Raw genomic sequence first — 26735 nt, forward strand, 5'->3', positions numbered from 1 at the left:
GAGGGACGCGAGACGAGGGGAAGACCGGAGGAGCAAGATAAAAGCTGAGAAATGACTGCGCCAAAAAGGGCGAATAAAGATGGATCCATAAACAGGCGCGTCAACATCATGTACCGTTCAGTCCGGTGTTTTCAAACAGGCTCGAGCGTGTGCAGCAACATATGAAAAACCTCCCCGATAAAGGTAACGTTTTTGTTTCTATTGCACGCGCTTCACAAAGAACAAATGAGTGGAATAGGTTGTTTTAGTTGTGCCGTTGATTTAAACCGCATATTGTGTGTTCAAACAGAAAATATAGACATGTTTTCCTCTCCAAGCATCCTCCTTTTCATTAATAATTAAACGTTACTGTGAATCAAGGATCTTCTGTTCATGCACGTATAATAGAGAGCTATAGAGATCATCAGAAACGTAGTGCATTCTTTAGAAGTGTGTTTTGAAAGAGGCTTCACTTGTGCCTTTTGCTTTCTCAGCAATGGTGAGACCACATGTGCAATGCGCATCTTGACAGTGGAGCTTGGTTGCAGTGTCGTGTGCACGAGGAAGTGTCATGCTACTGTCCTCCTTGAAGCAATGGCGCTCCATCACGTTTTTCTGTGTTACTTTGTGCGTAATTGGTTTTGAAGCCCCCTGTTTTGATGCCTGGCACCATTTCGTTACATAATTCTCTTGTTTTTGCTGTCCTATCTCAATGTCACCATGACCTAAGCGTGCTTTGTGGTGCTGACAATGTACAGGAGTTATAGACTGCTTTTCCTTGTCTAATGAAATTTTCATCAACACTCTATCCCCTCTGGATTTGTCAGTGTGAGTAGGAACTTGTGGGAAGAGCGCTATGTCGTCTCCCGGAATGGGCACGCCGAGCGACCCCCTGTTGTCCAGTCCTGTAGGGGGGAATTTCGGGACCACCCAGGATGCCACTTGGAGGCCGACTCTGTCCAAGACGTCCAGTTTCCCAACGTCCACCACACAGCACCTCAGTCACAGAGCAAACAACTTTCAAAGGCACCCAAAGCGACGGAAACTGATCAGACCATCTCCACCTCCACCGCCGAACACTCCGTGTCCTCTGGAACAGCTGGATCTGAGCGAGCTGCCTCCAAGACGCACTTTCCCTGAGCTTCTGTTCAACGGGTGCATTTTGTTTGGTATCGAGTTCAGTTACGCAATGGAAACGGCGTATGTCACACCTGTGCTTCTGCAAATGGGGCTGCCCGACCAGTTCTACAGTCTTGTATGGTTCATCAGTCCCATTTTAGGTAAATGCCGATTAACTACCATGAAAAATGAAAATTCTGCATTTATTTACTCACCCTCATGTTATTCCAAACCTGTAAACCAAGCCAGTTTTTAGCAAGTTAGATTTAAAAGGGGAAAAAAAACATAATTAATCTGAATTATCTGAAATGATCTGAAACACAAATCTCTATTAAATGTTCTTAGGATTCCTACTACAACCAATCCTTGGGGCGTGGAGTGACAGATGTACCTCTCGCTTTGGCCGCAGGAGACCGTTTATCTTTGCTTTGGCGATAGGTAAGCAGTTCAGATATCGCAAGCCTCACAAATTGCATTTGTATGCTTGGTAAAGGTCTGCACGGGCCTTTAAGCGGATGTGTGTAACTTTTTCAATGTTAAAATACTTTCACTTATCCCAGCTTAATATGCAGAGACAGCCATAAGTAAGCCATTTGCAGGGTTGGGGAGTAACGGAATACATGTAACAGGATTACGTATTTAAAATACAAAATATAAGTAACTGTATTCCATTACAGTTACAATTTAAATAATTGATCATTAGAATACAGTTACATTCAAAATTTATTTTGATTACTGAAGAGATTACTTTGCATTTTATTGTCATTTGTTTCATTTAATATTTAGTCCTTTCAGATGGAAAACATTTATACATATAAATGATGCGATCCAAAGTGCATTTGAACAGCGGTGAAACACTTTCTTATGATGCGTTACATTCATACGAGCAGACAGAGAAGTAAGTTTGAAGTAAGTTTGGAGCAGAAGAAATAGAAATAAACCTTGTGTAAATAATTAGCTTTATGCTAAGCTAAAATGCTATTTCTAATCATTTTACATGCACAAGTTACCAGGCACGATCTTATTTTATAAGAAAATTCACGTTGCATCGTAATTTCTTTTTTCTAGTAAGATCTTTGATATTAGGGCAAAAATCATATTCTTGATAATAATTTTTGTATTGTTTTCCTGTAAAAATATCTAAAAATCCTTAAAACAAGATCAGTTTGATTGATCTTGTTTTAGAAACAACACTGCATAAGATATTTCGGTTTTTCAGAGAATGTATTTTTAACATGTGTATTTTGTCTTACTGTACTGGCAGAGTTTTTATAGTCAAAACAAGTGAAAAAATCTACCAGTGCTGAAGAAGTAATCCAAAGTATTTAGAATACGTTACTGACCTTGAGTAATTAAACAGAATACGTTACAAATTACATTTTACAGCATGTATTCTGTAATCTGTAGTGGAATACATTTCAAAAGTAACCTTATCAACCCTGGCCATTTGTAGGTAAATTTTCTCGAAAACTGTAAACACTGTCTCTGTGGCACTATAAAAATTCCTCTGTGTATTTTGAGTGACCTGTCCATACCGACACATAGTGTTGTCACAATAGCAAAAGTATGATCCTATATAATCAGTATTTTTTTCAACCCACAATTCTGTGTTTTCCATTTTATGCTTTAAAGTTTAATTCAATTTCATCATCAAAATGGTGTCTAATCAAGTGAATAAATAAACATTCAATCAAATGAAAATAGAACTATTACCTTTCAACATACCATTGCACTTTTTAATGAAATGAAGCATAATGTAAAATGTAACATTGAGAGATATTCCTTAAATATAATATTAATATTACTACAGTAAATATTACATTATTATATAAAGTAGTAATATATTTCTGTTGCGATTTCTGCAATTTTATGCGTCAAGCTTTTATTTTGAATCAAGGTTTTATTTTGACGTGAAGGTTTTTCTGTTTCTGTGTTTTTGACGGTAATTTCACACCTCTGGATAAGACATTGGTTATATGGCCCAGTGTGATTATTAAAGCGCAAAATGCTGCAATCTCATTATATAAATATATAGTCTGCATGTGCTGCACACTTCACAGTGAATGTCATTCTCTTCTGTCATCTACTACAACAAGCACAGCGTACATGCTCATATAATATGGTATTTTTAGTGTATGAAAAACACACTAGGACATATCACAATTTTAATTTGATTAACTGTTTATTTCAGTGTAAAAGGTGTAACAGAGCATGCGCTCAATTAAGCATGTAAGCATTTGAAAACAGTCTTGTGTCAGTTAGACATCGCCCAGGGACTGAATTGAGTTGGTGCTCGGTACTACTAGTACTGCAAAACACTGATATCTTTACATATTTTTTGTATTTTTGGATTGCCTAATTACGGAAGTTCCGTTACTTTTGACATCCCTACCATCACAATAATATTGACTCAACCAGTGGCGTGAGTTGGGGGCAGGACTATTTGTTTGTTTGATCAATAGCAGACGGGGAATACGTTTATTTTTGCAATGCCGTTCGGTTGCGCAGAAATTACACACTTCAGCTTTAAGAAATCAGTTATATAGGCCTATTTATTTTTTCATTAATTGCAAACCCAAACCCAACCCGGAGCTGAAGTTATACTTGGAAAAACAGACCCAAACCTCGCCCAAAACACAACGGTTTTTCGGGCCTCGTCAGACTCGGGTCGCATTGCAGACCTCTAATTCTTGGTAACACACTGCTGTTTGACATTTCACTTATAGTTTTAAAGGAATGTTTTGGGTTAAAATCACATCATTTGTGGCATAATGTTGATTATCACAAACAATTAGGTTGCAATGACACCAAAACCGTAATAATGGAATTAATGGAACTTTACACAGATAAGCTTATTAAGCTATTTTATGACACTAAAATTGTATTAACACGTATAATGTTTATAATAATAATAATAATTTTGAAACAGTATGTTTTTAAAAACAAACAAGGGATGAGTCGATATTATTTTTTGCTACAAAATGCGGTCGATTGAGTTTAACTTGTATTGAACCTGGAATAATCCTATAAGTTTGACTTGTTTATCTTGTAATCAGTTATCTGCATCACTTAGTACACTTGCATCCTGACTTGCAATTGAAAGCACGGTCCTAAATATTTTACCACTACATGTGGTGTTCTCTAGGGGCTCTGCTGGGCCTAACGCTAGTACTGAATGGAAGGGACATTGGATCAGCAGTGGCAGACACCTCTGTCGATCACAGGTGGGGCATCGTGCTGACAATATGCGGAGTGGTTCTGATGGACTTCAGTGCGGACTCCGCTGATAACCCCAGTCATGCGTACATGATGGATGTGTGTAGCCCAGAGGACCAAGACCGAGGACTTAATATACATGCTCTTCTAGCAGGTTAGAATATAACTTTGAGATTTACTGTTAATTACTCATTAAAAGCTGTTATCACGTGTTCTTGCAGCTCATATGGAAGAACATGGTGCTAGCTATGTCAAGGACTTATTCAATAAAACAAAATTGTGAGAGTGTGAAAATGTTTCAACAAGACTTTACTACTTAGAATTCCATATATGTCTAACCAAATTCCTGTTCCTTCTTTAATTTAACTCAGGTCTTGGAGGTGGTTTTGGCTACATTGTGGGTGGCATCAACTGGGACCAAACTGAGTTTGGAAAGTCAATGGGTGGCCAGCTCCGGGTCATATATCTGTTCACCAGCATCACTCTCGCCACCGCCACAGCCATGACTCTCACAAGTATACCTGAGCGACCTTTGCCCCAGTCCCAGCCTCAATCGAGAAGCAACCGAAACCTCAAGAGCCCCAATCTTCCGCTACCGCCCTCCCCACCTCCTCCACCTGGAGCAGCTGCAGACCAAGATGACGAAGATGATGAGAAAGCGCTATACAGCAGCCAGTTCTCCAACTGCCATTACCAAGATCCATTGGGTCGATCGAACAGCGCCAATGCACGACTCTATGCAGGCCTTACCAGTCCCATCACGCCTCTGAGTCCTTTGACGCCCAAATACGGCACCTTTATCAGTCGCGACAACTCGCTCACGGGCATCAACGAGTTTGCTTCCTCCTTAGGTACCTCCTACATAGACAGAGTGTTGATTGAATGCTACACTGGACAGCAGACTCCTCAGCAACTAGAGCCAGAGGCGATAGCCCTACCTCTGCCGCCAGGGGACATACCCCCTCCTCAAGGGCATCAACCAATTGAATCGCTTGAGGCTGTACAGCAAAACAAATTCTCACAGCATAATGGAGAGCTGTTACCAACTGAAGAGTTGCAAGCTAATGAGCAAAAGCAAGCCATTGAACCTCCACGCCAGCTTAATGAGGGTCAGCAGGCTGCCTCGGGGTCGCAGCAAGACACCTCAGGGATACTGAAGCGCCCCCAGAGTCTGGCCTTAATGGAAGACCCGCTAATTGCCCCAAGCAGTGGCTTGGAGAACGGTCGGAGACGCACTGTCACCTTCAGTCAACAGGTGAGTCTGTAGGGTTATGTGTAGTGGTCAACCGATATATCACAGAGGCAGATCAATTGGCCGATATTTGGTATTTTTAAATCATCGGCATCAACCGATAAATTTTCCCGTTTGGCCGATTCATTTCTTAAGCCGCAACTTGCACTCTTAAGCTCACCTGCTTGCAGGTGAAGGAGGCGTCTGAGATATGTAAACAAGCAATCACAGTTTGTTTTGTTGTTACGTGCCATAGTGTTACAACAATAGTAGACCGTTGTCTCATTAAACGATACATACATCTGAGATAGAAATGCATGAGCTCATGATGTTTAAAATACTTTTGTTTCATTCTCTCTCTTCTCAACAGTTCCCTGTAACTGTTAACTGTCTTGTCTAATGATAAAAAGGCTTCTATCTATCATATCAAACTTCTATCATATATTGTCTGCAAATATGCGGATACCTCGTTTAAACAAATTTAATTCACAAACCTCACAAAACATTTGCAAATCTGTTCTCTGTGTGGAGCACGCAAATATATTCCTCTTAAGCACGTTTTATGATCGTCTGGATCAAAACTGTCTCTCTCTGACTCACGGATGTTGCATGACGGTCAGTCCGTGACACTCCAGGTTGAGTAAACTGGAAGCGGTCTGGAGATTGCTGCGCTCGATGGATCTGCACGAGAGCGACAGAGCAACTTTAAAGTAAAAGTGCTTCACGTGCGCTACAAGTAAATGGCATATTCACTGTGCATTGTTTGTGCAATTAGTTTGACTCTGCCTTTTTGTGAGAAAATGGGATTGCTAATGCGCACATACGTCCGCTGGTCTACTATATTGTTATTTCCTTCTTTCTAATATATTACAATTTCTTTATGTGCAAACAATTACTCAAATGGGAAGACTAAACAGAAACCAGGAGAAACTGCTATCTAACATCTAAAACACACAAAATCTTAGTTTTTAAAATTTTTTTTAATGATTATTATTATTTTACAAAGTTAAACTTTTATGTGAAAGTTTGAGTAAATTTAATGCTAAATAAAAGTAAAAAATTTTTTAGACAATTTATGTATATGTAATTTATTAATACATTAAATTGTGTGATATATCGGCCTGTCAGCCACACTGCTTTCTGGATATCGGCATTGTCATCAAAAAAACAACCCACAACCCATATCGGTCGACCTCTAGTTGTCCATATGGATTTTATAAAAGCCTTCATAAAGGGGTTGTAAGCCATGAGCCAAATCAAACACCTCCGAGGTGAATCACAACATTACAAACTTTAATTTGAAGCAAAAAATATTTTGTTAAAATCAGGCAAAAAGATCAAGGTACAAGACAGCATACTTAACATCTTTAAAGAGGGAATGAACTAGAATTCCATGAAGAATTGCGAATGATGTAACTGAATGAAAAATGATGTTGCGATGAACTAGACTGTTGTGCTATATTAGGGGGAGGGGACAGTCTCACTCTAGAGAGCATTTGATTGGACAAACATTTGCCCATGAGTGCAAGATGAGTCATCAATATTTTTGGTCCCTTTTCCTGGAAGAGAGAACAGTTTTTAATTTAAGTGAATTTAATTTAATTTATTTCACGTATTTAAATGTGCTTAAGGTTAATTGTCAACTTGTTAAGGAGGTTTATTGTCAAGGTTAATAGAGTGCAACAGTCTGGTTCTGGAAGTAAAAATCCCATTCATTTATCCCATAGACGAATTGATTTTCAACGAAAACGTATAAAATTTTAAAGACACCTACTGTGAGCTACGAGGTTGTTCATCGATAGTATATTCTTCCGTTGAAGCCATCCGTCTGCGTTTTCTCAACTTTATTGTTTAAATATCGTGTTTGATAGTGAAATTCATGGTAAACAACTACATTACCCATGGTACAGCAGAGAAAGATCCACCGATCAGAGAACCATGGCCAACGAAACCCGCGAAATGTGCCTCGGTGTGACCGCGCGTTCCCACGACGCACTGTGAATGACGTCGGGTCAGTCTCCCTTCGCCCTTAAACTACTTATCTATTTGTACATATCAGAATATTTAGCAATAAACTTAAAATATATTGTCATATAATCAACGACCAAAAATCAGTAGTTTTATATATTCCCATCGTTTTTTATTCCAAGACATCATTCGCAATGCTTCATGGGATTGTAGTTTGTGCCCTTATAAAAGATGGTAAGTACACAGCCTTTGTCTTTATGTCTGATTTTCAAATAGTTTTTTGCCTCAAAACAAAGTTTGTGATGTTGTGATTCACCTCGGAGCTGGTTGGTTTGGTTCATGGCTCACAACACTTTATGAAGGATTTTATTAAAAGTCGATGGAAGAAACCAATGGGGAAAATACTTCCGGAACACAGACGGCTGAAAAAGTGGTTGGACACGGTTGCGCTCGATTGTCAAGGAGTATAGTTGCAAATAGATGATCTTTAGCTGATAGATATACAGTACACTACTGTACAAGCACAAAAAATAGTTAACAATTTTTTTTTTTAAATCATTATTTAATACATCATTATTACATTTTACATTTATGCATTTGGCAGATGCTTTTTATCCAAAGCAACTTACAGTGCCCTTATTACAGGGACAATCCCCCTGGAGCAACCTGGAGTTAAGTGCCTTGCTCAAGGACACAACGGTGGTGGCTGTGGGTATTGAACCAACAACCTTCCACTTACCAGTTCAGTGCTTTAGTCCACTACGCCACCACATTTTAAAATATCCCTGATGTTCCAAACCCAGATGACTTGATTTCTTCAGTGAAACACAAAAGGACATGTTTGGCAGAATGTTTTTATTCTCAGTAAACATTCACTTTTATTGCATATTTATTCCATACAATGAAAGTGAATGGTGACTGAGGCTAACATTCTGCTTAACATCTCCTTTTGTGTTCCATGGAAGAAAGAAAGTCATAAGGGTTTGGAACAACATGAGGCTGAGTAAATGCTGAGCGAATTTACATTTTGGATGAACTGTCCCTTTAAGTACTGTAGTGCGTTTTTAACAGACTCTTGGAACTTGAGCATGTTTTTTTTTCTCTCTTTTTTTCAAGGTGGCAAATATATTGCTGAATGGAATGCGCTATGACAGTGATCTCAGTGGCAACAGTGAAACTGTAGACAATCAAATGTCAATGAAGCTTCTCTGTACCGCCATCTGCAGGATGCCTCCGTGTTTACGAAGTTTGTGCACCAACCATTTCCTGGGTAATATAGGTTTTGAATTTCATTAGCCTCTGCTACATACAAAATGTCTGACGATCATGTGAATTTCCTTGTGTTTTAACAATGAGTAAATGTTCACATAAGATAGAAAGAGGGTCTGATTTAAAGGGTTAGTTTTGTTTGTAAAATAACTGATTGTGTTAACTGCATACCACCAATGCTACATATTAATGCTACTTGTCCAACTGACCATAAGTATTGCTATTAAAGGTGCTTGCTGTAAAAGAGAGGTGTGCTATTACTTTTCAGACTTTTGGAAATCTTGATTGGATTTAAGATTTTTGTCTGGTGGATGATAAAATGGGCGACAAATCCCATAAACTTGAAACAGGGATCAGGGTAAAATGAAGGGAACAGAATGTCATAGAGACTTGGGGGTGGACTTTTTTGATTTTGGTCAATAAACAACCATCCAGAAAACCTTGGCAACAACATAGAATCACACTTATGGTGTCTTCCAGACAACTTGGAACTCTGAATTTTCCTACCTCCTACTTGAAAATAGCCTAGTCGTTTATTCGATTTGTGAAGTCGGTGTAGATTGATCAACACCAACCTCAGTGAGAAGTGTAATTTGATGTCATTAACGCCTAATAATATATTGATTTTCGTTGTGGCTTTCAGGTTGGAAGTGGGAAATTTCAATGGAGGTAATCCCACCTCTGACTTCATCTGGAACAACCCTTTCAGAAATCGAGAGTTCATGGCAAATTCGCCACTGATCATTTTCACATGCAAATGAGATCAGCAGTTACAGAAATACTCATACCAGCCCATTTGGCACCAACAATCATGTCACGGTCCAAATCACTGAGATCACATTTTTCCCCCATTCTGATGGTTGATGTGAACATTAACTGAAGCTCCTGACCCGTATATGCATGATTTTATGCACTGCACTGCTGCCACACTATTTGCTGATTAGATAATCGGATGGATGATTGTTGGTGCCAGACGGGCTGGTTTGAGTATTTCTGTAACTGCTGATCTCCTGGGATTGTCAGGCACAACAGTCTCTAGAATTTACACAGAATGATGCCAAAAACAAAAAAACATCCAGTGAGTGGCAGTTCTGTGGATGGAAATGTCTTGTTGATGAGGGAGGTCAACAGAGAATGGCCAGACTGGTTCAAACTGACAAAGTCTACGGTAACTCAGATAACCACTCTGTACAATTGTGGTGAGAAGAATATCATCTCAGAATGCTATTCTGAGGTTGGTGTTGTTTTGGCGGCACGAGGGGGACCTACATGATATTAGGCTGGTGGTTTTAGTGTTGTGGCTGATCGGTGTGTATACACAGATGAGCCAAAACATTATGACCACTCATAGGTAAAGTGAATAATGTTGATCATCTCCTAACAAGGCCACATGTCAAGGTCTGGGTAGATTAGATGGTGAGCAAACAATCAGTTCTTGTAGTCAACGTGTTAAATGCAGGAGAAATGGGCAGGAGAATAGTTATGGCCAGATGACTGGGTCAGAGCATCTCTGAAATGACAAGGCTTGTGGGGTGCTCCCGGTCAGCAGTGGTACCGACACTGGTCCGAGGTGGGACAAACCACAATCCGGCAAAAGGGTGTTGGGCGCCCAAGGCTTATTGATGCGCGAGGGCAAAGAGGCTTCACCTTGCAACTTAGAGGACTTGAAGGATCTGCTGCTAATGTCTTGGTGCCAGATACCACAGGACACTTTCAGGGGTCTTGTAGAGTCCATGCCTCAGCGGGCACCCGGAGGACCAACAGCATATTAGGCAGGTGGTCAGAATGTTTTGGCTTATCAGTGTATATAGATATACATATATATATATATATATATATATATATATACACACTACATTGCCAAAAGTATTCGCTCATCTGCCTTTAGATGCATATGAACTTAAGTGACATCCCATTCTTAATCCATAGGGTTTAATATGACGTCGGCCCACCCTTTGCAGCTATAACAGCTTCAACTCTTCTGGGAAGGCTTTCCACAAGGTTTAGGAGTGTGTTTATGGGAATTTTTGACCATTCTTCCAGAAGCACATTTGTGAGGTCAGACACTGATGTAGGACGAGAAGGCCTGGCTCTCAGTCTTCGCTCTAATTCATCCCAAAGGTGCTCTATCGGGTTGAGGTCAGGACTATGTGCAGGCCAGTCAAGTTCTTCCACACCAAACTCACTCATCCATGTCTTTATGGACCTTGCTTTGTGCACTGGTGCGCAGTCATGTTGGAACAGGAAGGGGCCATCCCCAAACTGTTCCCACAAAGTTGGGAGCATGGAATTGTCCAAAATCTCTTGGTATGCTGAAGCATTCAGAGTTCCTTTCACTGGAACTAAGGGGCCAAGCCCAGCTCCTGAAAAACAACCCCACACCATAATCCCCCCTCCACCAAACTTCACAGTTGGCACAATGCAGTCAGACAAGTACCGTTCTCCTGGCAACTGCCAAACCCATACTCGTCCATCAGATTGCCAGATGGAGAAGCGTGATTTGTCACTCCAGAGAACGCGTCTCCACTGCTCTAGAGTCCAGTGGCGGCATGCTTTACACCACTGCATCCGACGCTTTGCATTGCACTTGGTGATGTATGGCTTGGATGCAGCTGCTCGGCCATGGAAACCCATTCCATGAAGCTCTCTACGCACTGTTCTTGAGCTAATCTTAAGGCCACATGAACTTTGGAGGTCTGTAGCGATTGACTCTGCAGAAAGTTGGCGACCTCTGCGCACTATGCGCCTCAGCATCCGCCGACCCCGCTCTGTCATTTTACGTGGCCTACCACTTCGTGGCTGAGTTGCTGTCATTCCCAATTGCTTCCACTTTGTTATAATACCACTGACAGTTGACTGTGGAATATTTAGTAGCGAGGAAATTTCACGACTGGACTTGTTGCACAGGTGGCATCCTATCACAGTACTACGCTGGAATTCACTGAGCTCCTGAGAGCGGCCCATTTTTTCACAAATGTTTGTAGAAGCAGTCTGCATGCCTAGGTACTTCATTTTATACACCTGTGGCCATGGAAGTGATTGGAACACTTGAATTCAATTATTTGGATGGGTGAGCGAATACTTTTGGCAATATAGTGTATATATATATATATTATAAAAAAATATATATTTAGATAATTATAATGCATTAGATTTTTGTGGCAGAGGAGTTAAGCATTGATAAGACAATACAAAAAGTGGCTTTAGAATCCAATGTATTGTTTATTTGCATATTATTGAACATGAGCCAATCATTGGCCTACAGTTAACAGCAATCCACTTTGCAATTGAATTTGTCAGTCAGTCCGAGATTTATGATGAGGGCTTGTCTAAGGATGCGTCAGTTTAAACCTGCTTCAGACTGATGCTTTTGGAGCATCTCACTTTGGTATATTCATACCATTTCTAGGTTGCTGTGTCATGTTAAACGTAGTTTAGTACTTAGAAAAATATGTCTTGAGATCCCTAAATTCAGATTTGCGCTCCATAAACCTGTTTTGAACGCATTCTCGTGTTGTGCTGTCTGCTGAAGGGTTGGTTTGTTCTCTGTATAAGCTGCGCATTTCCTATATAGCTGAAGTTCCGTTACTGTCTTCTGGAGAAAACAGATGGTACTTCAAGCTTGAATTGCTCAGGAATCTTCCTTATTATGGTCCGGGGACATGATTAATTGCATATATTTTTTTAACGCGTTATTTTTTTATATAATTAATTGCACTGAATTAACATGTTAAATCAACAGTCCTAATTTTTCTCAGTTTTGGCACAATTCAGCTGCTGTAACCTGTTAAAATCTGTTTCACATTTCCTCCAGGCTGGTTATCATTTGAAGGGATGCTGCTCTTCTACACTGACTTTATGGGGGAGGTGGTGTTTGGGGGAGACCCAAAAGCCCCCCATGATTCTGAGGCGTACCAGCTCTACAATGCTGGCGTCAGTATGGGCTGCTGGGGGATGTGCATCTATGCATTCAGTGCTGCTTTTTATTCAGGTTAGTAATGTGTGACCAATACTGTATGATCTCAACATGCACAAAGACTTAAAATCAGGGGTCATCAATGCATGCATTCCCAGGGTTCAGAGGTCAAGTTCCAATCAAACAAGACATTTCAGTCCATTGAATTGATTTAGCTAGCTAAATGAAAGCAAAACACACTTTTAAGGCCGGAAAGTTACTTTATGCAGGTACGCGTAAACCGATACAAGCGCTTGGCCAACACATTTTCAACGCACGTTCCTGTTGAACATGCTTAATGTGCGTCTTATGTTACTGTCGTGGTAAAAAAACCTCAGTACTCAAGGGGGCGATAGAGTTACCTTCAGAAGTTTGTGAAATATGGTATTCAATTCAAACACCATCGGTGCATTCCATTCTGAAGGGCTCATCCCTATGCTCTAATCCCTTCGGAGGGTTTGCCCTTCAGAGTGAGAGCTTCGGAGGGTTGAGGGCTCAAAAATATCAGTCATTCGGAATGCACTTCAGCGTCATCTATCCAAGCCAAAGGAGCCGCTGGCGTCACACAAATGCTGATGCTATTAAACATCACCTGCACCACATCAGAAATATTTACACATGATTTTGCCTCACTAACTGCTTTCAAAATGCAAACAGAAAAGGAATTATTTAAATCTTTATGATTTTATGAAGAAATTTAAGCTTCACATTGAATAAGTTATGTTTATCTATTTTAATAAAAAAAATAAACCAAAAAAAAATTGTACAGGGCGTTTATTAAATAAATAAAATTCCACTGTGTATAATTATTTTATTTAAACTGCTATAGAATAGATCCAGATAATTTACAGTAAATCACAAGCATTAGCCAATTTCAAAGAAAAAGCCAGGTGTTGAAAATAATTGTAAAAAATTCATTATAATAATTAAAAGCTTTAATAGACCATGGAGATGAAGGGATGTCACATGTTTTTTCGTTTATAGACCCAGATTGCAGTTGCAGCTGGTTAATTTACACTAAATTACACTTGGCAAACCTCCAGAATTGTGATGTATTCTCCGGTTCCCGTCCGCTTGGCAGCAAAGTGTCCATCAGTTGAACCCCACGGAAACGCCCGTTTTGATCCCTTCGGTTTGGAACAACCCTTCAACATGACGGTCACGATCGTTCCCCCTTCTAAGTGCCCTTCGGAGGTGTATTTATCCCGTTTGGAACGCAGGGCATGACAGTAGTTGACTTGAATGTCTGCTAGAGCATCCCTTGTGGCAGCATTGAGAATGCAACGCATACTTGCGTTATGTAATTAATTGTGGTCTGACACATTTTGGGTACGTTTCGGCATTTAGTTCGAACTGAAAATTTCAATTTTTGACCATGATAAAAATTGCATTTTAAACAAAATGTCAGTCACATGCTAAAACGGTGATAACCCGATTTTGCTTATTCTATATTGGAATTACTTTAATCTTTTTCCCTCTCACAGCCATTCTTGAGAAACTGGAGGAGCGGTTCTCTTTGCGTTCTCTGTATTTTTTTGCGTACTTGGCCTTTGGATTGGGCACAGGACTTGCCACGCTCTCCACCAACCTATATGTGGTGCTGTCGCTTTGTGTCACCTATGGAGTTCTCTTCTCTTCTCTCTGCACGCTGCCTTACTCGCTGCTCTGTGAATACTACCAGAGCCCTCAGGTGAGAGGAAAGCAAAATGAAAATTCTGTCATCATGTCTTCTGAAGCCATACTCTCACTTTGTTTGAAAAGCAGGCCAAAATGTAAATTGTCATCCACTGAAGATCTTGCCTTTGCTGTGTGTTTCTCTGCAGTTCTGTGGCTCATCAGAGGACGGGACCAGGCGTGGTATGGGGGTGGACATCTCTCTGCTTAGCTGCCAGTACTTCCTGGCACAGATCCTGGTTTCTGTGGCGATGGGCCCACTGACATCGCTGGTGGGTGGGGCCCAGGGCGTGATGTACTTTTCAAGTCTGATGTCATTTGTGGGTTGCCTGTACTCCTCACTTTGCGTGGAGTACCAGCTGCCACCACCCGAGGGTGAGCCTTCCCAAAGGGAGACCCAGCCACTACTGGTGCACATCTAGATCTGTTTTCTCACACTGTACACACGTATAGAAAGGGTCCAAAATTCGCACTAAAAAAAATGGGATGTGGCCCATTTTTTTTACGAATTGCAACATAACGCATGGTTTTATTGGGAGGTATGAACGATAGTTTCAAACCAAATACATGCATGATCTTACATCGATTATGCTTAATAAACCGACAACGAGCATGTTTACAGGCACAGCAATACTGTGGTAACTATCAAAAATCTGCCTTTTTTTAACGACAACGCAAGAAACCAGCATTTACATGAGATTTTCAAGAATTCTCTGCTTTTGACAGCAAAAATGCTTTTGTACTTGGCAAATATCTACACGTGCCGATCGTTTCTTCTTAAATGGTTTATGACCTTATGATAAAGGAAATGACATGACCTGATATGTTGTCGGCCTATTAAGTATAATCGGTGTAAGGTCATACATGTGTAAACGTGCTCAAAGTGTGGTCATGTAAATGCCTTAAAGAGCACATATTATGGTTTTTAAACATGTCTAATTTTGTTTCAAAGGTCTCATACAATAGATTTACATGCATCCAAGGTCAAAAAACACTTTCATTTGCTCATAATTTAAATTGCAGCATTACCTTTTTCCCCCAGTGTCAAAAACGACTCGTTCAATGATCCGTTCAAAAGGATTCATTCTAAACTCCTCCTTTCAGAGAGCCTACTCTGCTCTGATTGGTCAGATGTCCCAGTTTGTTGTGATTGGTCTACCGCTTAGTGTAGTGTTTGAGGGCGGGTCAAAGCTGTTCACGAGCAGCCAGTGAAGACCAGAGGCGGGTTTTTTGTTACCAAATTACGTAGGCTAGTGCAGGAAGTAAGTCTGGATCTACTAACGACTCGTTTCAAGTGTTCAGAATCGGTTCTTTCTTTTGGGAGTCAGTAACTCCATTTGTCGTGCACTTTGATTTTTGAAACTTTGCAGACTTTTTTACATTCACAAACAGCTATATAACACACTACATGAAATGTAATATTTGAAAAACCATAATAGGTGCTCTTTAAACACGTTCCTTATTCAGGGTAAGGTCATAAACTAAGTAAAAACTGATCGGTAGTTATAGTTTTTTGAAAAAAAAATCCCACCACCCTGATTTTACATTGCATGTAAACCTCTTTACCACCGTTCTTATCAGCTTATCCAATGCGTGCAAGTGTTGTGCGCATTACTGTTTACGTTTTGACGTCAAATGGAGAGAATTATCAGATGATTTCAAGTCTCATGCAAACACCGTTTTCTTGCGTTGTCTGATTTTTTGAATAAGCTGATTTATGCTGATAACTCAAATCAGCTTATTTAAAATTTCTTCAACAACCCATCGGGAAATCATCAGGTTATGCTGTGCTTTTGATGTCAAAGCGCAAACAGTTATGCACACAACACTTAAACGCATTGGATAAGCAGGAAAGAATGGCAATAAAGGTGTTTACATGCAACAACAAAATTGTGGTACTTGGCAAAAATCTATGCATGCCAATTGTTCTCTTAAACTGTTTATGACCTCACCCCGATAAAGGAAATGACATGACCTGATACGTTGTTGGCCTATTAAGTATAATCAGTGTAAGGCTGTGCATGTAAACATGCTCAAAGTGTAGTCATGTAAATACCTTAAACACGTTCCTTATTCAGTGTAAGGTCATAAACAGTTTAAGTATTAATTGATCGGCTCATTGCCCTGATTTAGCATGATATGTAAACCCCTTTACCATAGTTCTTACTGCCTTTTCCAATGCGTACAAATGTGCGCATGACAGTTCGTGTTTTGACATAAAAAAGGAGAGAATAACCTGATTATTTCAAATCTCATGTAAAAATGGTTTTCTTGTGTTGTCGGATTTTTAAATAAGCTGATTTACGCATACTATCTAAAATCAGCTTATATAAAATTTCTTCGACAACACATCGGGAAATCATCAGGTTATGCTGTGCTTTGACGTCAAAGCACAAACAGTCATGTGTGCACATACGATAAGCCGGTAAGAACGGCGGTAAAGGTGTTTACATGCTAAATGAAATCGGGGAGAATGGGCATAAATCTACATGTGCCAATCAGTTTTTGCTCTAACCGTTAGACCTTACGATAAAGGAAAGTCATTTAAACCGTTTACATGACCATACATGTATTTGGCTTATTAAGAATAATCGGTGTAAGATCGTGCATGTAAACGTGCTCAATGAGATTCAGATAAACGACTTTTACCAAAGTGGAACATTTACCATTAGACGTTTATAAGAAGGGCTTTTCTTTTATTGTCATAACTCCAAATCTCCACATAAAAAACATATTTTACCAAAACGAACATTTTAACAAAATCATGACGTTTTTGTTGTCGCAGTCTTACTGGTAAATGACACAATGATCTGCACTTTTTGCCACAAATATGCAACGGAGAAACAGCTAGTAAATCCTTTGTCAAAAGGACAAAAAAAATTATACATAGAGTAGGGTCTGAAAGACTGAAACCATGTTGAAAATCTGGAATTTTTTTATTTATTTAAACCTGTAAATCAAAAAATAAATAAAAATGTTATGGTTTTAAACATTTTAACGAAACACTTTCTATTTCAATAATGTATGCACATTTGTGACATTGAGTATGTTAACAGCTCTTTGGAATGTTCTCAAATAATGCTAGAATAACACTGATCATCAGGTTAATAAAAAAAAGGGGGGGGGGGGGGGGGGACACCAAATAGGAGATCTAAAATTCATGTACATTTTTTAAACTCATCTTACATATAACAAATAATGCCAAATAGAAACTTTTTCACTAGTAGTCTCTGCCTTTTAGACTTTAACTGAAACAATTTTCTCAATTCCCCAGCCATTGGAAGATGTAGCAAAAAGTTAATTTTGGACCCTGTACACACACACACACACACACACACAAACAGTGCAGACTCCTTCCACTTGCTTCAGATAAACCTTCCTCATTTTACGCCACACGTTCGTATTACTGGAGATGTGAGAGGGTAAAACTGCTGCATTTTTACGACTATGCATCCCACTCAGACTGAACCCCTTAATGTAAGCATGCTGCAGTGATGACTGCATGACAGCGAGCTTGGTAGGAGACAGCGATGTGTAAGTGTGTATGTGTACGTGTGATGCTTAACTAATTTTCATCTTGCTTGTACATTTGTGAAATGTGTTTTTTTACTGTCATTTCCTCGTAAAGGAGAAAGCCAACACTGGCTCTCCGAGGAAATGTTTTTGGTCAGCTAATTGTTACATTTCTTTGCTTTTAATAAAAGTAAACCCCTCTCACATATCCAAAGCAAATGTACGCTGTATTCCTATAAAACATGTAAATGAACTGTTGCTGTCAGATTGTTTGCATGTACAGCCACATTGATGCCTTACTTCAGGCCTCTGTTTCAAACTGTACGACAGTAAACAGAGAACGTGTGTGCGTGTCTATTGGTTCTTTGGTTTTTCACACACTATTTTTACACTTATTAGAGCCTATAATTTGAATACATTGGGAATATGCACATGCACACACTTTGATACAAATATTAGCTTTCGCATGTTTGCCATACTGTAACATGGCTTGACACTGGTGGACGCTCCAATGACATCTGTAAGAAAAACAAATCACAAATTTATGATTCCCCTTTACTGATCCATGTCATGGAACGCACGCTCTCACGCCTGCTTCGCTGTGGTCTGGCATGATAGTTGTAATGTCGTTCTTGTCATTATCAGGCAGAGCGGACGTAGAGGCTGGGGTGTGAGTGACCGCAATACGGAAAACAGACGCCCAGTGCGGAAGAACAGACAAAACGTATTGTTTGGCGACAAGCAACAAATCTGGACAACAAAAATGGACTCTCCACCAGAGCGCTCTCAGAATCGTGTGCCTGTATTGCCAAGCATATTTTTGTTTTGTATGTCTGCATACCTCTATGGGGTGACGTTTTAAGCTTTGCAATACATGCAGCACAAACCATCAAACTTTTAAAAAACACATGTTCACCAGGTAGCGAGCTCCAATGTATAAGGAACTGAATCTAATTAATTTTCCTGTTTAATCTACATAAGCATGTACAGATATGGAAAAATAATGTAAATAAGTGCCGTTGTACAGGTAAGTGCTCTAAGAATTAAATAATTGTCACAGGACAGTTTTGTGGGTTCTGATTTTACAAAGACCAAAGTGAGGCTGGTGGTGCCAACCCTTATTTGGTACAAACAGCAACCTTGCCACCAGAGGGTGTAGTAACATCACATATTGATGCCAAATTCAATTCTAAATGCAATGTAGCTGGACTTCCTTATCTGAGAAAAGCTACTTTTATTTATAACCTAGAAAGACTCCAGTTGAGGTCACTCCTTACAAATACTTTTGTATTTAAAAGGAAACTGGGGTGGAGGGGCTTCACCTTTCGAACTCGGCACATGTTTAGTCTTGTTTAAAGGAGCTCCACAAATGTTTTGCAACCCACAATGGAACGTGTAAAAACAAACGCTTGGTACTCATTTAAAAAGACAAGACTGGTTTTATTTATAATCCTGAACCAAACTATACAAAGCAGTGGTCATAAAGCAACCAAAAAACATTAAAAAAAAATATGGATTTGCTTTAAGGACTGTAAGAACACCAGTACCAGCATACAGTTCTATTATAGATTGCTATCATTCTGCACTTCCCATATTAAACACAATGATAAAACAAAAAACCCCAAACTGTACATAAGGATAGAACAATGCAATCCTTTTAAATGCATATGGAACAAAAGACCAAACTTATTTAAAAAGGGGTTAATTAACATGTCAGAGGCCAGAAAAGGAAAAAGGAAACCCTCTCATTCGTATGAGCCATCTGTTCTGTTAACTGATCTGCCAAAGCGAGGGATTCAATTCTAGCAGCACAATCAGGTTAAACGTTGTCTATTAGCCCCTGCTTAAAACGTATCTTTGGTCTTTACTGGATAAGAAATGTCACCCTTGAAAATGACAGAACCTTAGACTTTCAGTTGCTTGTGTTTACATCAGCTGGTCAAATAACAGAGTAGAATGTGTGCTTGTTGAGACATGTGCTTAAAATAAAACTTTTTAACGTTTCTTCTAATACAGGGTCCTAAAACGTTTGGTCCTACACCAATAAATAAGGTCTTACAAAAGGGGACGGGTCATGATGTTATGGGCCCTTAGTGCAATAAAAAGGTCTTGTAGCGGCAGAATAATGTCGGAAATATACAGAAAAGCACAAACTCTACAAGGTCAGACCGAGCTACTGAAGGGCAGCGAGAACTCTTAAGCTTTGACTTCAGCCTCTGTGGAGTCGCCGTTCTCCTCTGTCTTCTGTTTCTTTGTTTCGACTGCCTCCTAAATGAAACAGAGCAAAGATCAGACAAGGGAAAGATGCTGGAAATGCTTGTGTTTGTGTCAAGGTTTCGCTTTTTCAAATTCGATTATATTTTTAAAACTACTTTCATTCAAATTAATCTTATTTAGTTTGTTTCAGAGGTCGACCGGTAGGTGGATTTTGCCGATACTGATATCTAAGGTGGTGGAAAAGGCCAATAACCGATTAATCGGCCGATAGTTTTTAAAATTGATTTATAGAATGTTACAACACTTTGTAGTCAGCACAGACATTGAGGTCAGAGTACAAAATGAATAAAATCCCAGATGTAGTTTGTTTTTCAACCAATAATAATCAGAAATAAAAAAGAAGCTTGGGTACATAACATGGCACTTTTAACACTAAACAAGCCTGAAATACACACTGGGGACTCTTATTTTGAAATGATAGAGACATGGCTCTGTTACAATGCTCTATTTTTAATATTTAACAAATAAATAATTATTATTATTATTCATAATATATTGGAGACATGATGTATGTGGTAATGAGGAATGTTTCCCTTTGTCAAAGTCACATTTGTCTTTGCATGACCTCACTTAAATTAAAAAAAAAAAAAAAAACAATTATTAAATGAACATGGAGGAATAATAAAAAAATAAAATATCGGCAACTATTGGCAAAAATCTTTTTCAAAAAGCAACTATCGGCACCGAATAATTGGTAAAACCGATATAACGTTCTACCTCTAGTTTGTTTCACCAAAGGATTGCGAGTTTCAGTTTTATTTATTTCATGCAAATTTCTAATTAATTTTTATATATTTAAGTTCTGTTTTAGTAATAAATCAGTTAAGGGTTCAACAGAACATTTCCAGAATTATTTACATCTAAAATGGATTTTGCATGACTACATTCCCATTTTTCAATCATCGAATCAATCTGTATTACATGCTTTAACATGTGGTCACATTTACCTTTGCATGGCGAAATTACGCAGGCGGACGTTAAGCATGTGTGGAAAAAACGAATTACCAATCAGCCTCTTGTTAATGCTGCACTTTATACCCTGTGAGAGTAAAACCAGCCGCTAAAATGATATCCTTATCCATTGTGTATATTCAGTGTAGCTGTGTACGAAGCCCCACTCACACTGAGGTCACTGCCAATCCAAGCACCTTCCTATTGGTCAATGTTGCAAATTCACCTGTCAAAGTTCACCAAACTTGAAGTCCACGTGAAATTCGCAAGGGAAAATTAAGGGCTGAAACAACTAATCGATAAAACTGATAATTATCGATAATGGAAATCATCGAAAACAAATTTCATTATCGATTAGTTGGATATTTGCAGTAAGCATCAAACCAATCGCAATGGAGAAAGGGAGCGCAATCGTTTTGATTAAACTGTCCAACATCATACCACGATTTCAGTTTCAATGCAATCAATTGTGCAGCTTTCATGGATATCAGACTGAAGTCTCAGCAGTCAAGGTGTACCGGTTTTTAAAGCATTTTCTCCTACTTATGTAATACAGTGAGCACCGGGATGAGTCTTTTCAGAGCGAGAGTGAATTTGCATGGGGTTTACAGGTGACTGTACTATATTAAACTATGTAATGCTGAATATAATGTATAATAATTATAAGGGTCCTGATATTTGAAAGTCCTCCTGATAGCGCCAAATGTAATGTCTGATTCCACTTGTAAATGTATACTATGGCAAACATTTTACTGAATAAGCATACACAATTTGAAAAGAATGGTTTAGAAACATGTAATCAATGAAAATACTATTTTAAAACTATAATATTAAAATACTTAAATGTTTGCAATCAGTGACTGTGTTCAAGCATGTGGATCTAAAATAATTATGTATTGTTCAATTGGGCAGAATTATTAATATTTCTATTTTCGTGAAACTATTGCCCTCTGCTGGGCTGATTTTTTGTCCCACTCCGTGCCCTATAGATGATTTTACTATTTAATGATGAGCATTTTTTGTTCAGTTTTACAAGTAAAGGAGCTAAATATATATAAAATTATTATTATGTCCTGAAAGTAATAATAATAATCAATTTAACTTTTCATGATTCAGGCTTTGTTCAAAGTTTTGAGAGAGTAGAATTGTGAATTCAGTCATGTAAATCAAACCAAATCCTTCCACACTTTATCATATCAGTTTTTTGAAAAATCATATTTTAATAAAATTTCATTTTTTTATCCGATTAATCGAAGATTAATCGATTATCAAAATAATCGTTAGTTGCAGCCCTAGAAAATTATTTGCCCCCGAAAATCCATTGCGTGAAATTCACGGCCACACGGGTTACCATTGAAATTACTGTATTTCGCCCACAGAATGTCGCCGTGTGAAGGTAAATGTGACTGCGCCTATATTCAGGATTTCCTTTTACCAACTAATTTATAAATTCCCTTTTCCAGTTGTTTGCATAACTGGATAATAGGGCTCGGTATATATCGCCTGGCACCTCACAATACGATACGTATTGCAATACACGTTAAGATTCTATATACTGCGATACATCACAATATCATAATTTGATTAGATAGTGAATCAATTCCATTTTCAATTCATTTGGGTATATTTCAGTTACATTCTGATGTCTGATGAAGAGCATGTAGCTCGAAACATCACCTTTTTGACTCATTGTGAGCTCATTAAATTGATTTAGAAGTAACAGTGCGCCAACTTTGCTGTATATTACATGATATGAATACACGAATAGTTCGATAGCACAAATATCGATATATGGATCTAAAGTATCGATACAATATCATGAGAAAAAGCATTGCGATATATCAACATTTGATTGTATTGACAAAGCCCTACTGGATAAGTATAAAAAAATAAAAATAATGTTTAACTCCCGATGAACAATTTTTGGCCAATTGAATATTTTAGAGCAGTGCTTAACTATGAAAATGTATATTTACTATTGAAATTTGCACAACTTTTCCACAACTTCTTAGGATTTAACCAATTCCTATGACTTCTGGCCTGGAAATTGGCATTATAAAATTCCCTGATATTTCCAGGATTTCCTGGGCCGTGAGAACCCTTTATGACAATAACTGTTTTATATATATATATATATATATATATATATATATAAAAATAATAATTTATTCCAGTTAGTTTTCCAAACATTCTTTAAGTTTTGTTGAGGTTTCAGTTACTTCGCCTTGTTTTATTTCAGTTTACGAATCTGCTTGAGGATAACAGTTTTGTCTTAATTTTACTATTTATGTAAAGATTGATAAATTCTTCCAGAATGTAAACCTGGAACAGTAACCCACCTCCTCTTCTGCTGGACGTTTCACAGGATGTTCATTTGCCTCTTCTTCAGCACCATTATCCTCCTCCTCCTCCTCCTCCTCTCCTGCTGCCAAAGAAAATCAGAAATGTTCTTTATTAGTTTGAGCTTTATTGTCATATAACCATATGCAGATGCATACAGTTAAACGAGATATCGTTTCTCATGGACCACAGTGCATACATGAAACAGAAACCTTTTTTATTGGTTTCTCATGAAAGTGCATCGGTCTGAAAGTTTCTTTACAAGAAAATTATGTAACAATGAGAAAGACTCACCCTCTTTATCCTCACCACCCTCTTCGTCATCCTTGGTTTCTTCTTTATGTGAATCACCATTAGTCTAAAGAGAACAAACACAATAAGTGAAACAATTTACTAATACCAAGGCTGTTATTTCACTAGATGAGTTGGGGATTTATTAACAATGCAAGTCAATTTTGTTCTTAAGTTATGACTAAGCTTCCTTAAGAACATTTCCAAAGTTGACTGGAGGAACAGTTCTGTAAATTTCACTTTTGGGGCCACGTGCTGCTTGTGATAAATGTCTTCAAGTAAGTTGCATCTGTATCAGCTCTCGAACCCTAAACAAAGAGCAGCGCACTGAATGAGGGGGAGGAGGCCCTCCAACACCTGCGCGACGAGCTGGTACTCGGGGACAAAAGCCACAAGGCCTGTTGAGAAATATTTCAAGCTTACTGTTCCATTTCCATTGGCAGGTGCTTCTTCACTGCCGTTTTCCTTCGCAGCCTCCTCTTTCTCTTCAACTACCTCTTTCATTTCTTTCAGTTCCTGCAAAGAAGCAAAAGTTTCTCTGTTAATAGACACATCCTTTTTGACTTAACATAAACAATGCCGTGTGGGCTCATTACACGCTGATAGCTCCACTATTGGAGCTTTCTCATGTTAGTAAAGGGGAAAAGTTGTTTCTCTGAGTTTCTTCCCCACCCACCTTCACAGATGAACCACAGACCACACACACCAGCTGGCTCATGGCCTATTAAAATACATTAAAAGGCAAACCAGGGGCTGATGTAGCCCTGTGAAAACTAACCATTGTGGTCAGGTTGGCTTTGTACACACAGACATACAGTGTGTGTGTGTGTACATATATATATATATATATATATATATATATATATATATATATATATATATATATATATATATATACATACACACCCCCCCCCCCCCCCATGTAAAAAAAAAGTAGTCTATACATTTGTAAACTTTTAGATTCAACAAATCGTAAAAATTGTGTTACATTTATTACAGATTTTACCTTATTTAAATAGTGATATACAATTATATACCCCACTGGTCCCGTCAATTCATGTTCACTCGTTCATGAATTAAATCGGCTGTTCGGGCATATCGAGGTCGCTTAAGGTTGTTTCGTGCCTCCTTGCTAGGGATGTATGGATCTATACTAAAGTACCGATACTTCCGATACTGATGTGGTATCAAGAATATCGATCCTCACATAAAAATATAGATTCTGATGCTTTTGTTTTTTAATTATTATTTTAAAAGTGATCTTATAATTTAGATTACATGAATATTAATGCATCTCATAAGCTTCGAAGTGGAAAAAAATAATTATATGAGCAAACTGTTGCATGGCACCGGAACAATTTTTTCTTCCGCTCATCTTGACGCGCAGAAATGTTAAAACACACTAGACAGCACTCAGTCATAGCACTCGATCAAAGAGGGAGCAGTGCTTTCCTGAGGTAATGACAGAAAAACAGCATCTGAGCATCTGGAGTTATTCACACTAAGTAATGACAAAACTAGACGTGACATGTATAATAATGGGCTTGTTTGACTATTTGTACAGGTTTATTTAAATTCAGAGTTATTAAAACATTGATAATGATCTTTAATCCTCGTTAATAAATGATACCCTTATGAACATTTACCATGGATTTAATGTAGTAATATTGTATTAACCATGACTAGTAACCACGACTGTAGTAACCATGTTTTTTTTGTCAGTAACCAAGATTTTGATACAATTAACCATGGTTTTACTACAACATTACTGTTGTACCAAATTTGGTTACTTGGTTTTAGTAATAGTACCATATAATAATATCTATGGTTAATTTTGAGGTTTTATATGTGGCTTAAACTAACTAAATTTTAAAGGGTAAACAAAGCAGCCTAATAATTTTCTGTTTAGGCCCATAAATATATATATATAATAAATTTAAGTAATGATAAAGTTACCCATTGTATCCTAAGAATTAGTAAAAATTCAATTTAATAGAGGTATCGGTATATTGGCCTAAAAGTACTTTGGTATCGGACCAAAAAGAAAATAAGTGGTATCGCCCATCCTTGCCCGTTGCATCTTTATTTTCCCTGGAGGAATCGTGCATGCGCATGCGCACTCACGAGCCGAGATGGAAACAAAAGGAGAAAGAACGCGCGAGCACGCCCCTCAGAGAGACGGGGAGGAGGGGGCGGGGCGAGCACTTTATTCCCGCCTATTTGAGCGGCGAAGATCAAGAGCCTTGATTTACACACACACACACACACACACACACACACACACAAAAGAAACGTAAGAAAGAAAAAATGAACGCAAGAAAAAAGAAGCGGCAGATGGTTCTCGTTTTCACTCCCCCCCGAGACCCTTTGCTGAACAATGTTGGAAATATATGTCAAATTTAAAGTATTTTTTTAATTTATTTTTTTTACATTTAGTCGCGGTTCACTTTAATAGTTAATTTACCCGCGACTAAATGATGCTGACAGGATTTTTTTTTTTTTTTACTAATATCGCCAGACAATACGGAATTTCTTCGAATATATATAATTTTCAGACAAACATACCTTTGCGGTGATCTCGGGAGCGGTGGTCGTATCAACTGCGGTATCAGCCATGGTGGTTTAAGCAATATTGTAAAGAAAATTGTCCGAAGTGTGGTGAATGCGCGGAGAGAGGTGTGATGAGGTAGCAGATGGTCGGACGTCGGGAGAAGAGTGAGAACTGAAAGGCGCGTTGAGCGTAGCGGCAACCTTACCGACACCTGATTGGACAGGTGCATAACAACGTCAATCCTTCCTTAGAGCTGATTGGTGAAGGCACTGTCAATTGTCAACTGAAGTCCCGCCCCTTGGTCCGTCCCACTTGTAATGCGCTCTTCCTTTGCTATTGGTGGAATATTTGAGTTGATCTTTTACCCGGTCGTTTAAAAATGATTTTATGAGATGTGTTGA

The 26735-nt window shown here is 38.6% G+C and overlaps 2 protein-coding genes across 5 annotated transcripts; one reads left to right on the forward strand and one right to left on the reverse strand.

The window, feature by feature from the left end:
- On the forward strand, positions 1–19614 carry LOC127426343 (proton-associated sugar transporter A-like). Of its 2 annotated transcripts, XM_051673096.1 has the most exons (10): positions 1–183; positions 807–1259; positions 1444–1536; positions 4244–4468; positions 4686–5569; positions 8630–8783; positions 12597–12773; positions 14222–14427; positions 14561–14786; positions 18570–19614. In XM_051673096.1, exons 2-10 carry the CDS (start codon positions 836–838, stop codon positions 18596–18598), a joined length of 2418 nt encoding a protein of 805 aa, XP_051529056.1. In that variant the 5' UTR covers positions 1–183; positions 807–835; the 3' UTR covers positions 18599–19614. The 2 variants fall into 2 exon arrangements, with proteins under 2 accessions (XP_051529056.1, XP_051529055.1); XM_051673095.1 differs by lacking the exon at positions 18570–19614 and having other exon boundaries at positions 14561–17787.
- On the reverse strand, positions 19344–26516 carry LOC127426344 (prothymosin alpha-like). Of its 3 annotated transcripts, none has more exons than XM_051673099.1 (5): positions 26349–26516; positions 24207–24299; positions 23787–23850; positions 23492–23571; positions 19344–20192 (listed from the first exon to the last, which is right to left on the reverse strand). In XM_051673099.1, exons 1-5 carry the CDS (start codon positions 26397–26399, stop codon positions 20121–20123), a joined length of 360 nt encoding a protein of 119 aa, XP_051529059.1. In that variant the 5' UTR covers positions 26400–26516; the 3' UTR covers positions 19344–20120. The 3 variants fall into 3 exon arrangements, with proteins under 3 accessions (XP_051529059.1, XP_051529058.1, XP_051529057.1); XM_051673098.1 differs by having other exon boundaries at positions 23492–23574; XM_051673097.1 differs by having other exon boundaries at positions 23492–23577.
- Between the last annotated feature and the right edge of the window lie 219 nt (positions 26517–26735).

Source organism: Myxocyprinus asiaticus, chromosome 35 (assembly GCF_019703515.2).
Source record: "Myxocyprinus asiaticus isolate MX2 ecotype Aquarium Trade chromosome 35, UBuf_Myxa_2, whole genome shotgun sequence".
NCBI lineage: Eukaryota > Metazoa > Chordata > Actinopteri > Cypriniformes > Catostomidae > Myxocyprinus > Myxocyprinus asiaticus.